Source organism: Pocillopora verrucosa, chromosome 12, assembly GCF_036669915.1.
Source record: "Pocillopora verrucosa isolate sample1 chromosome 12, ASM3666991v2, whole genome shotgun sequence".
NCBI classification, from domain to species: Eukaryota; Metazoa; Cnidaria; class Anthozoa; order Scleractinia; family Pocilloporidae; genus Pocillopora; species Pocillopora verrucosa.
The window spans coordinates 10,602,659-10,618,108 of NC_089323.1; the positions used below are offsets into that span (position 1 = coordinate 10,602,659).

General features: G+C 37.5%; 1 protein-coding gene across 1 annotated transcript; it reads left to right on the forward strand.

Annotated features, from left to right (window-relative positions):
* The first annotated feature begins 293 nt into the window (after positions 1-293).
* On the forward strand, positions 294-15,341 carry LOC131780313 (fibroblast growth factor receptor 1-A). The gene is made up of 21 exons (XM_066159618.1): positions 294-462; positions 1,054-1,227; positions 1,891-2,163; positions 2,622-2,945; positions 3,128-3,391; positions 3,565-3,849; positions 4,464-4,712; positions 5,970-6,215; positions 6,559-6,843; positions 9,496-9,777; positions 10,339-10,440; positions 10,799-10,814; positions 11,140-11,330; positions 11,758-11,874; positions 12,002-12,186; positions 12,535-12,654; positions 12,957-13,033; positions 13,134-13,174; positions 13,661-13,757; positions 14,098-14,194; positions 14,979-15,341. The coding sequence occupies exons 1-21, from the start codon at positions 429-431 to the stop codon at positions 15,129-15,131; spliced, it is 3,612 nt and encodes a 1,203-aa protein (XP_066015715.1). The 5' UTR covers positions 294-428; the 3' UTR covers positions 15,132-15,341.
* The last annotated feature ends 109 nt before the right edge of the window (positions 15,342-15,450 follow it).

A 15,450-nucleotide genomic window follows, 5' to 3' on the forward strand; every position in this document is an offset into this window, starting at 1 on the left:
AAAAAGGCTGAAATTGTCTGTACGTGTATCACAATCATCATTCTTTACCTTTTCACACACTAACATCAGTATGCGTATTCTCCATAGCACGCAAGTGAGCGTGGAAAATACCAGCCATAAGTTACAATGGTTATAACTCGTGAATTCTTATACTTATTTTAATTTGATGTAGTAAAAAACTCGAATGAATAGGCAATGTTTTGTGCATGCAATTTGCAATATTGGTTGGCAGTTCTTCTACTTAGAGCCGCTTTAACTGGTCAATCATTAAAAGTTCTGTTACGAATATAGTTGACGGTGGCTGGTCATCCTGGGAGTCATGGGGTAGGTGTAGCCTAACTTGCGGTGGTGGATCGCACAGCCGAGTGCGCAACTGTGCAAATCCTCCCCCACAGAGGGGCGGAAATCAGTGCCAGGGACATAAAGGCATGAGCCAATCTTGCAACACAAATCATTGTCCAGGTGAGAGTGTGTAATCAGTGTTAAACCAACACTCTTTTATCATTTTGATTGTTAATTTTGCTGGTTCCAGGTGCTCCATGCACCATTAATTTAATTTAATTTTAGATATCAATGTTTCGTAGTTGCAAGGTTTTTACCATATGCTGCTATTTAGATTTCTTAAAGTTCTGTTCATGCCTTATCTTTATCTTCTTCAGTCAAAAGGTTGAATGAATCGGCATTATATACGCATGCAATTTGCAATATCAATGTAGATATCAATGTTTATTGGCTGTAAGGTTTCTAACATATGCTGGTATTTAGATTTTATAAAGTTTCTTTCATTCCTTATTCTTATTTTAAACGGTCAAAATGTTGAATGAATTAGCAATATATATGCAAGCAATTTGCAATATACGCGGGCCGTTCTTTATTTTATAACGTATTTAATCAGTTAATCATGTTAACCTTCGATACGATGATAGTTGATGATGGCTTGTCATCCTGGGGAGCATGGGACAGCTGCAATGTAGCTCATGGGGGTGGATTGCAAAGACGAGTTTTAAAGTTTTAAAGTTGTTTCTTAACGGCTTGTTCTTGAAACATTGTTAGTCAATGGTGGTTGGAATGAATGGAGTCCCTGGAGTATCTGCACTAAAACAGTCAATGGCATACAGATAAGGTTTAGAGAATGTTCCAATCCAGAACCAGCATATGGCGGGGAACATTGTAATGGGAGCAGAGCACTTGTAAGGGAATGTAACAAAATGTCCAGCTGCTACGAAGGTAACATACAGATGGTAAAATCAGTGCGTCTGAGTTTTAATTACATAGGGTAACTTTATTGAAATACAGACATCATGGATGGTCCGAAGTCTAATCATAGTTGAACCCCATATTAAAAAGGCTAAGTCCTGCCAAAAGCCTTTGCTGTTTAATCTACATCTTGGTAAATTGACCTTGTCCAAAACTAGCATTAGCATTACATCGCAGCTTCATTACTCTTATCATTATCATTTTCTCACTCATTATTATCATCAGGATCATCATCGTTATCGTTATCATTATCATACAATCCCTATTATTATTATTGCAAATGTCTATGTTACTTTAGTATCATCATTTATATTGTTATTATTCTCATTACAGTGTTCACTGTTGTCATTCATAAGCATTTAGTGCCAAATTTCTTGTCAATAACAACTGAAGTATTTAGTTTCTTGATGGAATAGTATGGGATGTCCGATGTGAGTGTATCAATTATGTTCTTTTTTTTTAACTGATCCTAAAAAAAAAACTATTTAATTTGGGGTTGATGATTATGTTTCTGATATATTTGAAACTAAGTACCTATTTGGGGCAATCATCGGCAAAATTAGGAAAATTTGTAGAATCTTGAAGAAGGCCTCTCAAGATATACATATACGTTTGTATTATTTCTCTTATTAGTATTTCCACTGCGCTTTAAAACGGAGAGCAACCCGTCGGTTGGTACAATGGAAATCCATACAAACAGAAGCTGGAAAAAGCTTTGCACCAGTACTTGGAATAAAGTTGAAGTAGATTTGACATGCATGGCAATGGGATACTCTAACAGCAGTGATTATGGTAGATGGTATGAAGATCATGGTAATGTATCAGAGACATCAACTAATTTCAACTGCACCACCACTTTGACTAAATGTGAAGAGAGCTTCTCAAAAGAGCTGCAATTCTGCAAAGGTATTAATCAATTATGCATTTTGGAATCTGTTGTCAGATCTATTTCAGTGTTCTCTTTTGTACATCCTATTCTAGGTACCCTTATAGATTTGATCATAATTTCAGCGATAGACCTCACCAAAACATCCTCTCTTGCTTTGGTAATTGATTATGTACTAATGTTTACTAGAAGACTGCTCTCTAAAAAAATATAGCACATATTTACAATTAAGTTGTTTTAGAGGATTAATTGTTAATTAATTGTTGAAGGCGTAAAAAGACCCAAAAATGATACCTGAGCAGTTGCCCATCACAGAACCTGCAGAACTGAATTGGATTTCTAAACCTGCATGAACACCTTGAACCTTTAAATTTCTTCATAATCCTGCTGTCTCCTTTCCCTATCCATATTTCATCCTTTTATAGATTCACTGTTAACTTACCTTTACTAATTGCTTAATATTTTGTGACTTTATGAGTTCCCGTTCGCTTGAATGGTGCAAATGTAGAGTATGGTGGTAGAGTGGAAGTATTTTACAAAGGGAAATGGGGAAAAATTTGTACCAATGGATGGGATTTCAATGATGCACAAGTTATTTGTCGTCAACTTGGCTTTGAAGAGGCTCTTGCTGAATTCATTGGCTCAAACGTAAAGGATGGAAACATTACTTCTGTAATGGTGGATGTCTCCTGCACTGGAGAGGAGGTAGAACTTGCATCTTGCGCACGCACTGATGGAAAGTTAAATGTCCCGGCTCAATGTCGAGGAGATGGCAAAGGTTCTCAAGCACTGTGTCAACCAAGTAAGTAAGGTATTAATAACGCCAAGATGGAAATTCCTAAAGGTGACTGGTCCTCGTGAATAGTCACGTGTTTAAAGTTAAACATCAAAGATCAAGATACTATTAGTGTTAAAACAAACTTACACCAAAATACTGAGAGAGAATGAACTGATAATTGTGCTACTTGAAAACATTTCTTTCAGAGAACAAAGAAGTATTGGGAAAAGAGAATCTTTACTTTGATATTGGCAGCAATGAAATCCTTCACTGCTCAATACGTAACAAAACCAGTTTTGCGAGATGGGTCATTAATGGTCAAAAGGTGCAAGGGATGAATTCTTCTTCTAAGAGGGTCAAGACCCCAGAAGATGGTAAACTGGTCATAGAAAATGTGCAGTTGTCTGATGGAGGAACATATGAATGCCTCAGACTGGAATATGTTCAGTATTACACGGTTTACATTAATGGTAGGAAAATCCTTTTCAACACATTTAGAAGACCTTAATTGCCTCATTGTAGAGTAAGTTAACACAGCAGTAAATGTGCCCGGCACTCACAATATAGACACACAATAGGGACTAGTTAGCTTTTCTTCATTGCGGCTTCAGTTAGTGGTTATTTTCTTTATTTATTTCAACAGCAAGATTCACTGAGAACACTAGAGACCAGCAGAGCCTCACTGCCTACACATCTGGTGCTATAAACTGTGGTGCTGAAGGAACACCACGTCCACAGATAACTTGGAGGAAACAAGGAGAAAAGTTAATACTTAATGAGAGAAGATTCACTCAAATTCCCAGTGGCAGTCTACAGATTGATCCTGTTCACCCTGAAGACAGTGGCACATACAGATGTACCATGACACAAAATAAAGGATCAAAAAGGGTCACAAGCAGACAAAAAAGCATAAATGTGTCTGTTATAGGTGAGTGAGTTATTGGAAAAATCTGTAACTGGTTCAGTCATTATACCAACACGTAATAATAGTAAAAATAGTGATAAAAACTTTATTTCAGTGTCAAACCATGAAGCCTGAGGAATCCATGCCAATAAGGGAACACAGACTAATACAAAATACAAAACTTACGCGACTAAAATATCTACCCTAAAATATGAATAGTACAAAATGCAGTCTAAAATATATTAAAGATGAAGCTAAAGATTATAGATAACTATCAATAGCTGATCTTAAGAATTTAGTCATTAAGTAGTTCAGTTGCATGTAGATAATGCTGGTAAGATGGGTTCCTGGTTTCATTTGAGGTTAACACAATCTTTGTTACTTTTTTTTGAAGGGCTTTTAATTTTTTGCCAATAGGCATTTCTGCAAGGTCACCTTATATGTTCCAACGATTTGTTGTTTTTAGCCGTTCGAAAAGGACTTTCATCTGGTTATTCAAATTAGTCAGATGAAAATGCATTGTCTAATTTATACACTGATGTTAGTAACCCAAAATGAAATTTCCCTCTAGGATATTTGTATGATGTGTGTATAACTAAAGCCACTGTGTTTTAACTTTTTTACTTGTTTATTCAAAGTTCGACCAGAGGTGAGAATTTCAGGAGCAAGCAATCTAATCAGAGAAGGAGACACTGTGACTTTGACTTGTAAAATCATTCAAGGTCAGCCTCAGCCACAGATAACCTGGCTTAAGAATAACTTATCTGAAGGACAGAACATGTCTCTCTCCTTTCATAAGATAACACAGAAAGACACAGGTCTGTATACCTGTGAAGCGAAAAATCCTGGAGGAATTTCTGCTGAAAGCATCTATATCTCTGTTAAAGGTAAGTTTTTAAGTCTAAAACTGGATTTTAAATCATTCAGTGTAAGCTGCGGCGGGATAGACTCTGGACTAATTGCTTTGGGTTAAGGCACTGGCCAGGATCATTGTGCCGTCTTCTTGAGTGAGGAAATACCTTCATCTAGTTGGAGGGTTTTCTTCTTGAAATCTCTTCCTTCTTTTAACATTTACTTTAAAATTTTGAACTGCAAATCGATATGATACATATGTACTGCTGGTTAGTTGAGCAAGATCATTTCTGTGGTATACTCTTGGATGACAGGCCTCGCCTGCATGGTGCCTGACTCTCCACACAGACAGTGGAGCTACGCTATTGGTGGGAATGTGGTGACGAGAAAACACGAATAAATTAGTTGAGCGCTTTTCATTCAACTAATATATTCTTGTTTCTCATCACTATATTCCCACCAATAGCATAGCTCTATTTTCTGCATATAAACCCACACACAATCCACAATTCCTCCAATAAATCTGGCAAAGGACTAATGCTTGAAATGTCAGCCTTTAAGTTCTTTACGGTGGCCAATTTACGTTTTCAACTCAGTTGATAACACTCAATTACCCTGTTATACTCTCCCACTGATGCAGCACCAAAGTTTTTTTAGAAACTTACCCCCTTTCCCTTGAAGTGTTGAACTTATAAGAAAAATTAACAATTGATAAGTGGTAATAACTAATTTCCGTTACTTCTGTTACGTTCCTCTTGATTGATGACCGAGAAATCTCTTGTGGTTCCCTATTATTCACAAATCAGACTCAAAGAATCTGCCACAACATTACATTTTGCTAACTTTTAAATTTCGAACTCCATATGGCAATGATGCGGTTGTATTGGTGGTTAGCCATGAAAAATCATTTCATACTCTCATGATGCCTGAATCTCCACCGGGAATTTTAATGAACTTTTAGGAAAACCCTTACTAGTTGTTAAGGGTTTGTAATTAATTTTCCGAGCTTGATCCATACGCGAAGAGTTACGAGTGATTTGCGATCATTCAATAGGAAATATTTTTCTCCCAGTTTAATGTGCAGTTGAATCCTTCTTCAGTAAACTGAGAAGTGTGGTGCTTGCTTCCAACTTTTCGTTTCTTAGCTTAGTTATATTACACAGCTGCTATTTGTTAGTCATTGGCTGGAGCAATGAGTTGGAACCAAAACAAAATGTCTGCCATGACAATATTTTCCCTGTATCTGTTAATATTATCTCATCGTGACTTTTATTTTATATTTTTCTTTGTAGTTCCACCACATCTAAATCCTAAACTCAAGAATCTTTCAGTCCCACTGAACTCCACATTTAAAACAGATTGTTTTAAAAAGGGTGATCCTCCAGTATATGTCAACTGGACCAAGGATGGAAAAGCTCTTGATAACAAAAATACATTAGTTATTAAGCGCATGACGCTTGATCATGGAGGTTTCTATGAATGTGCTGCTGAAAATCAGGTTGGAAAAGTTAACATCTCCTTCTGGATCGATGTCACTGGTAAATCAAAATCATTTTATAAATATTTACAAACGGTGCCTGGTTTGTCTTCGATTTGTATACCTCAGTAAGATTGATATCTAGATTTGAAGTGGATGCTCACTTTAGTTATGTTGGTATAAACTAAGGTTTTCATGTTATTAATATATTTAGGGGTCTAACATACCCATTTGAAATGTGATATCCCTATCTATTCCCATGTACAGACTCCAGGTAATATCTCTAACTTCTGAAAATGCACGTATTTAGCAGACTCAAAAAATCTTCTCACAAAATGACCTTGGTTGTCTAGTTCTATCTTGAGAACCTTGATTGAAGATTAACGGTGTCTTTTTATTTCCAGTTTCTCCTCAGATCAAACTGTCTCCGATAAACCAGTCTGTTATTGATGGAGACTCAGTCAACTTGACTTGCCGTGCCACAGGTGTTCCAACACCAAACCTGACCTGGACATTTAATGACGGTAAACTTCCATCAGGTACTAAAGAAAACAGTTTAGAGGGAGACTCATTTGTAGAATTATTTCTGGAAATGCAGAAAATAACGAAGAAAATGGAAGGAATATACAAGTGTACAGCTAAAAACAAAGCAAATACAACCAGTTCCTCCACAACACTTCACGTTTTTGGTAGGTAGATAATACTCATGAGAATGATAGTAATCATAATTTTAGTGATATATATGATAATGATGATAATGGATCTATTGTAAACAATGATTATATATGATGCCTTCATCTTTTGAGTTTACTGGCTGGTTTTTGAAAAAACCCTTTAGAGATTGATTTTCGAACACAATTTTGGAAATTGTGTGAGAAACTAAAGCCCATGTGAGCAGCTGGTTGGGGTTAACGTATCTGGGAAAAATGATGAATTCTTGGAAAGATACTTGTTGTGCGTGCATGTGCAATTCACCAACAGTTTGGGGTGACTCCTCAATGTGATGGCTTTGCAAAGTTTTTTAATGGTCACCCTTTTCATTTTGGCCAGGTAATGCCATTGAACCTTTTAATGAAAACTCTTTTGAAGAGCCATTTACCCTACAATTTTCGTTCAGAGGATTACTTTTGGATTCTTAGACTAAATTCTAAGTTTTCTCTTTCTCAACACAGAAAAACCCACTGCTCAAATAGGCACCGAACAGGCAGTCAGACGGTCTGAAAGTTCGTTTTAAACAGTGTTCTTTTTTCGCTCACTCTTTTTTCTTTTCTTGTTCAACTCGGGAAAAGGCAAAGCTATTTTGAGAGTTCAAAAAAAAAGAAAAAATTACAACATTTTCATAAGAAAGAGTGAGCGAAAAAGAGGCATTTTTTTAAAAAAATAACTTAAACCCGTCCGTCTGACTGCGAGTTCAGTGTCTAACCGACTGAGCAAGACAGTTAGCTACACAGTTCAAATTTTATCGTGAAATAAAACTGCGGTCCTTCACGTTAGCGTTCGACAGGAGCGTTTTCGTAAAAACTTTTGGCGATGTCAACGTACCAAACTCTCAAAATGGCTTTGCCTTTTCCGAGTTGAAAAAGAGAAGGACAAAAAATGAGTGAGCGAAAAAAAAAAACGACATTTGTTAAAAAGAGAACTTTACCGACCGGCTGACGGCGAGTACAATGCATAACCGACTGTGCTACGAGAACATTCGTTAACACAGCTTATATTTTATCGTTAAATAAAGCTGCGGCAGTCCTTCACGTTAGCGTTCGAAAGGAACGTTTTCGTATAAACTTTTGGCGATGTCAACGTATCAAACTCTCGAAAATGGCTTTGCCTCTTCCCGAGTTGAAAAAGAGAAGGAAAAAAAAAAGGGTGAGCGAAAAAAAAGACATTTGTTAAAAAAGAGCCGTACCAACCGTCTGACTGCGAGTCCAATGCCTAACCGACTGTGCTACGAGAACATTCGATTACGCGGCTTAAATTTTATCGTGAAATAAAACTGCGGCACTCCTTCGCGTAAGCGTTCGACAGGAGTGTTTTCGTATAAACTTTTGGCTATGTCAACGTATCTTTGGTTTTGTCTTCAATTCTGCCGTAGCGCGAGTTTGTTCAAGGATATTTTACGTTTGCTAAACGGTGTTTTAAACTCAAAACAAAAAACATGCTCTTTCTTTAAGCTGGTTATGAATATGCAAGTTCTCGGGGGCTGTATTGTTTTGATGAAACAAAAGGCTTCTTTTGTTTCGGCTTCATTCAATGAAAGCCGCTACGAAATTCAAGGTTTTTTGCATACGTTATTTCTCGAAAACGAAGCGCAAACCAGCGAAAAAAAAACCAAAACAGTGTATATCGAGTAAAACTAAGTCCACATGCCAAAATTCAACTACTTCTGAACACTTTCAAAAATGGCCGAAAAATCAAGGGGTCGTTCTTGCTCTGAGCCTTTCAATTAATACTCACCACAGATGATGAGCTCACATTAGCTTGCAGCGTCAACGAAGCAACAGTAAATATCACTTGGAAAAAAGATGGAGACCCAATAAAAGAAAGGGCAGACATTGATACGCAATTGAATAAGAAAACAAGTTACCTGGTTATTACAAAGGTTGTGAAAGAGGACAGTGGTAAATATTCCTGTGAAGCTCGTAACAGACTAAGATATATGGCCCGCTCCACTGTGACAATAGAAGTCAAACGTAAGCTATTATTATTGTCAGTAGTGTTTACCATTAACCATTAAAGGTCGTTTATTTTCAATGAAACTGCTCCTTTTCCAATCTTTTTTTTAGGAAACTGTAAATCAGAGTTTACAATATGGGTCCACTGGCTTTTAGAAGCAGTAGCACCAACTTGTAGAGACTCGAATAATTTGTTGCAATATCCTCATGATTGGTTGTTTTCTATTCAGGTGTTGCTATTGGTCTACATCTAAGATGTTTAAGATGACTCTTCCATATAATCACTTTGTGACATTTTGTTATGGTCACTCTGATCATTTTGATCCAAAAGCTTATGATCACTGAGATGATCTGTAGCTCTGTATTGGGCAATATGTCTTTATAATAGAAAACAAAGGGCCGGGTCTCAGTTTATTTAGAAGTATCTTTGAATGGGATCTGAGACCCTTTGGCAAATCTTCAGACACATTTTGGACAAGTATTTCAAACCTTCTTTAAAACGTCTTTGAAACCAAGTTCCACTCAAATTGGCACGTTATACCCCATATGTACCATTTGGAGGGTTGATTACGAATCACTTAGTTTCTCTGATAATTACCTTACTGAGGTATTTTGAGTAATTTTTTTTAATGAAAACCAAGTTATGTATAAATTATCTCTTTCTCAACACAGGAAAACCCACCGCCAAAGTAACTCCAAAACCATATCCAACGCTCACCCAAGGTGATAAGCTTAGGTTAACTTGCAGCGTCAACAAAGCAACGGTAAATATCACTTGGAAAAAAGATGGAGACCCAGTAAAAGAACGGGCAGTCATTGAAACGCAATTAGATGAGACAACAAGTTATCTGATTATTGCAAAAGTTGTGGAGGAGGACAGTGGTGAATATTCCTGTGAAGCCCGTAACAGAGTAGGAAATGTGGCCCGCTCTATTGTGATGATAAAAGTCAACCGTAAGTTGGCAGTATTGTAGTGTAGAAACAATCTAAAATTTAACAGCAGTAAATCGTTTGACTTGATGGAACCTGAAACTTTTAAGCATGCTATTTGCTGTTTTCTGTTTGTTTGTTTGTTTTGTCTTTCTTTGCTTTTATTGTTGTTTTTTGTGTGTGTGAATGCGTGTATGGATGTCGGGTGGAAGTCTATAATTAAAATATGGGTCCCCTGGCCTGTTAGATACGGTAGAACCTACTTTTAGATACCCAAATAATTATCACCATTATTGCTTGTTTCCTATTTGGCAAAGGGAATTGCTCTACATCTATTCAACAAAAAAGCAGATAATTTCTCAATTAAAGACAAGATTCTGGCCAGGTCTTCTCCATATAGTTTTGATTTACCTTTCTTTGAATCTCAGCCATAAAATAGTAGCCATTTCTAATGAGCCAGCTAGGCTCAAGCGAAAAAAGTATCCAGAGGAGCTGGCTAATATTGTGTAACAACCTTTTCCTTATCATCACATCTACTACCTTTGTCATTTGGCTAAGAAGCATGTGTTTAACTTACACCAACAGCTGTGAGTCCATTTCTGGTGTGGTATTATATTTTTGGATCAATGGCTGCTGTCATTGTTATTTTGCTCATGGGCTGCTATTTTTGGAAACGTCGGAGGACAGGTAAACCTCGCTCTTCATATCTTGTTTTGGGTAATTTTTCCAGACAATAATAAGTTGTGTGAGAAGCAAAAACTTGGACCAGTTTATGTTTACTTTTACTCCACCTCGTATTTCAATTGTTCTCCTCAAGTTCGCTATTAGTTAGGTATTAATATCATCTCGGTTTGCAGGAAAATGAAAACCCTTGAGGCACTATAGGCATGTTTCTACTGTTTCTTGTCTTGCGATTTTATCTGATTTATAATCTTTTATTAACCACTGACCAAAGTGCATATTATTTTTATTTAAATATTAAAGTTAAGGCAGAACTTTTATCCCTTCTTTATTTCTTTCTTTGATTTGTCAATCGGACCTACAGTGGCTGCTACCGCTCTGTAAGTCAATTAGTTTGCCTTTTATTTACCAAATTGAAATGTTTTTTGAAAAAAAATTGAAGTTGGGGTTTATATCTTACTGTCATGTCAACCATTCCATTTGGAAAGTTAACTTGAATGATAGTCTGTGTGAACGAGTAGTTCTACAATTGTAGTTTTTCTGCACAAGAAAATGTTGTTTTTTCATTTCTAGAGTGATTATCTTTCCTTAAATTAAAGAAATCAGTCAGATAATTAAGAAACTCAACGTTTCCGTAACTTCTTATCCTTGATCACTTATACTTTGATTTAGCAATAGAAATTGTGTGATTTTCATAATATTTAGTCCTGATCAAGTGGAGGCAGTTGAGATGGAGCTGTTGAATGTAGAAGTGGATGAATGGGAGATTGAAGTGAACCGTATCCTGCTTCAAGATGTCATTGGGCGAGGGGCATTTGGAGCAGTGTGGAGAGCTCTTCTTAGTTCTCCAAATGGGAGACCTGGAAATCGTACAGTTGCTGCTAAATGCTTTACACGTAAGATCCATTCAACTATCTCTCCTCAAAGCACGTGGGTGGGTACTTAGCGTTTCTTGCCAAGGGTACTTTGCACTTTCCAGTAATCATTTATCTCAGGTTGACCAAGGCGCTCTAAGAGATTCGTGCAAAGTTATTTTTTATAAGAAAAGCAACAATTAAACAATAGAGGCATCAATAGCAATAAAAAATTTGAAGATGGCAGGCATGTGCCACAATCGTGAGGCAAAGAAAATATTAATTCCTCGAAAGAATTCGCTCGCCGACCGGTTCCATTTTTGCAGTTATGAGCTTCGACAACTGGGCTTCAAAGACCTCCTAAGATGTGAGGTCTAAATCCTCACCCGAAATTTCGCTTCTTAAGCACGAGAAAATTCGTCAATAAGGATTTTTTCCCCGGTTATAAACTATTTCCTTTTTATTGTAGCCACCGCAGGGGAGGAAGGAAGAAAATGTTTGATGAGAGAGATCGAGCTGGGAAAAATTATCGGTGACAGCAATCAGCCAAACATAGTGAAGTTCATTGGCTGCGTCACTAGACAAGGTACATGCTAAGTTTAAGGCGTCATTCTTATTATATGCAATAATATTTCAACTCAGTATGAGATTGTTAGCTTGTTTGTTTGTTTGTTTGTTTTTACTGATTCGTTCCTTCTTTTCGTTATTTTAAGTTCATCCGATCCTTATCATGGAACATTTGCCATGTGGCGACCTGCTTGGTTACATGAGAAAATGCCGAGGAATTAATGATCGGTATTATCTTGGAGAAGGAAGGCCTCAAGTTTTGAACAACTATGACCTTGTGCTCTTTGCCAAACAAATCGCCGCCGGTATGGTATTCCTTGGATCAAGGGGGGTAAGTAACTAAAATGCTTCTACATTCAATTTTACCGCAGAAATATCTGTAAGGGATTGTTACACCTTTTGAGTTGCTTGAATATAGATATATCTAAATTATATGAATTTTTTCGGAAGCAGGTTTCATATTCTCAATATTTCTCAAGAGTTCCTTTGGTATTGTCAGTGGGTCACCTAATGTCGCAGTCATTCTGGTATATGTTTGGTTTGTAATGAACACCCTAGGAACAATAGTTCTTACAACCCGTGCAAACGTCTGTATAATTTTCCCTCTGGTCATGGTAGATCTCACAAAAGATATGCATTTGTTAGCAAGTTTACATTTTGGATCTTTGTCTTTGGGTAGATAATCCATCGTGACCTGGCGGCTCGAAACGTCCTCCTTGATAACAACTATGTGTGCAAAGTGACCGACTTTGGCATGGCATATCAAAGCTTCAAATACGGTCATGGAAATGCCAAAAAGGTAGAAGATCGTCTTTGCTTTAATTTTTTTGCGGTGGCACTTGTAAACAGATTCCTAAGGTTAGCTCTGATTCTGCCTAAAATTCACCTTAACTGCCAACTGAGGATAGCTCCACGTTCTGCCATGCCACAGAATACAATTGAGTTAGTTGACTTTATCATTTAAATTTATGACATTTGCTAAATTTTGACACTCCATAAAAGTCTCGGAAGAGGTACACCAGCCACCTCACGTTTACATGCATGTCCTTTGTTAACTCGCTAGTATTAAAACCCTTATTTTTAAACAAACTGTCGTTGCAGGGCTGTTTGCCAATCAAATGGACTGCACCAGAGATTTTGTTGGGAAATTTCGCTGGACTTTCCACCTTGAGTGACGTGTATGTATATTTTTGCACTGAGCTGGCCCTCTCTTTAGTTTTTGTCTTTACATGCTCACTTAGAGAATATCTCGGCAACACTTTTTCGAAATTTTTTCAGGTGGTCTTACGGAATCGTCCTGTATGAGATAGTTACCCTTGGTAAGTCAAACTATGTTCAACAAAAAATATTTATACTTCCCGTCCGTCTATGTCTGGAAATGTTGTAGGTATCGTTTTTGGAACTCGTTAGTAATGTCAATGCCTTTAGGACCCAATTGGCAGACGTTAGTTTGATGAGCTGTGGCAGAAAAACTTGTTGTGCCAAAGTTTACCTCAATGATGAATTTTGCTCAGCTTGTCGAAGTTTCATTCTCTGTAACTGAGAACCGTTGTTTCAGGACTTTCCTTGCCCTGGCTATCACCCAAGACGATTGGCATTTTGTGTTCGACTTTAAATGACGAAAAACCTTTCAAATTACTTGGCAGAAAAGTGGTAATCAATTACATAAAACATCAGGCTAGGAAACATCAAGTTTCGAATGCTGCTGTCAAGCACTAGAAGTGGATCTCTCTGATTTAAATCTCAACATTTTTAAACGAAATATTCGGGTGTATCACGGCCACAATTTGTTTATTTCTTCGCAGGAGGAATTCCATATGAGGGATGGACAGAAGGGAATGTGGTTGCACGAGTCACGCATGGATACAAACTTCCAAAGCCCGATCATGTTGATGATAAACTGTGAGTCTTGACTTTCAAGTTGCCATGTTCCATTTTAAATCGCCCAATCCCCCTAACCCCGATGAAAAACACATTCTCTCGTATAATCTGATTTCTTCTTCCGTTACTGAGCTCTGCTAAATGAAACAAATTTAACAGTGGTCACCAGTTTGTTCAGTTAAAAGTTGTCTTTTCACTCAAGAATTTTGAAAAGATGAATTTGCAGCTATAACAGCTAGACATTTCTCATCATTTTAGCCATTATTTGCCCAGGGCTCTCTTAAGATTTCTGTAATGGTTGACTTTTATCACATATTACATAAACCACAGTCCAGTATTGACCATCATTCCTTTGTTCCAGGTATGCTATAATGAAAAGGTGCTGGAATTTTGACCCCGACTTTCGTCCTCCCTTTGAAAACCTTCGAAGAAGAATGGATACCTACCTTCGTGAAGAGGTTTGTAGCACGATTTGAACAAGTCCTTGACGTTCTTGTAGGCCTGTAAGATTATTTATTCCTCCAAAATTACTTCATAGACCACTACTCTTTCAAAGTTGGTTTCAGCAGATTAATGGAAGTGATTTAGGATTGTATTGGTTTCTTCTAACTACGGCTGCGGCCGCTTGCGGGAATTTCAGTGCCTTGAGATTTCATTTTGACGGCTCCTGCCTGTAGTTACGTTTCTTACTATTTGCCCCAGCTTATCGATGTTTTTTAAGTTTTAAAACATTCAAACATAAAACGCGCTAAGATGTCCCATGCCTACGAACCCATCTATCACCATTCCTTCCGCCCTTCCTGCTACTTCCCTTCCAAAGTGCCTGAGCATCTACATTCATAATAAAGGTTGATGGGAGAGTATAACAGGGTAATTTGGTATTTTCAACTGTGTTGATAACGTAAATTGGCCACCTTTAAGATTTTAAAAGCTGACGTTTCGAGCGTTAGCCCTTCGTCAGCGCAAATAGCAAAGTTCTAACGCTCGAAACGTCAGCTTTTAGACTCTTTACGGTGGCCAATACGTCACGTTATCAACTCAGTTGAAAATACCAAATTACTCATCTACATTCATAACTTCCTACCTACCAACCAACCTGCCTAAGAAAACGCATTACTCTGTGCCTTTAAAGCGAGGATCATTTCTGTGCTTTGAAGTAGTCATTAAAATTTTCTTCTTGACTTGAAGTTAGAGAACATTGTGACGATCGTGAAAATCCTCTCTTATTGCTTTCCCCTTTAGACATATCTGCACCTGCTCGACATGGGATCTTATGACACGACCAAATACTCCAAGGTTGAAGATCTCGGAGGTGAAGATGCCGAACCAAGTGCACGACCTCTAGGGAACGCCGCGGCAAAGAGATTAGGAAAGTGGGCCAGCGACCGTCGTTAGACAGTGTCATTCTGAATATTGCTTAGGAACCAAGCACTCTGTAGTGCATAAAGTATTAGAAGAAAATATGTACTGGTGATAACGGTGATAATTTAAGGGCCTTATTGTGTTATAATAAATCAAAGCTGTTTCCTCGATGAGGCACCTTTAAGTCAGTTTTTTCTTAAGGCGCAATTGATAAATAACTCGATTTAGCTGGTAAAGTCCGGATATTTAAAAAAGGAGGTTATTGGTAAAACAAGACGACTAGTTGTTAGCAATCATGTTATTGAAGTGTCCCCTGCTGGTGATATAGTCCTGATAAGATATTTAGTAGTTT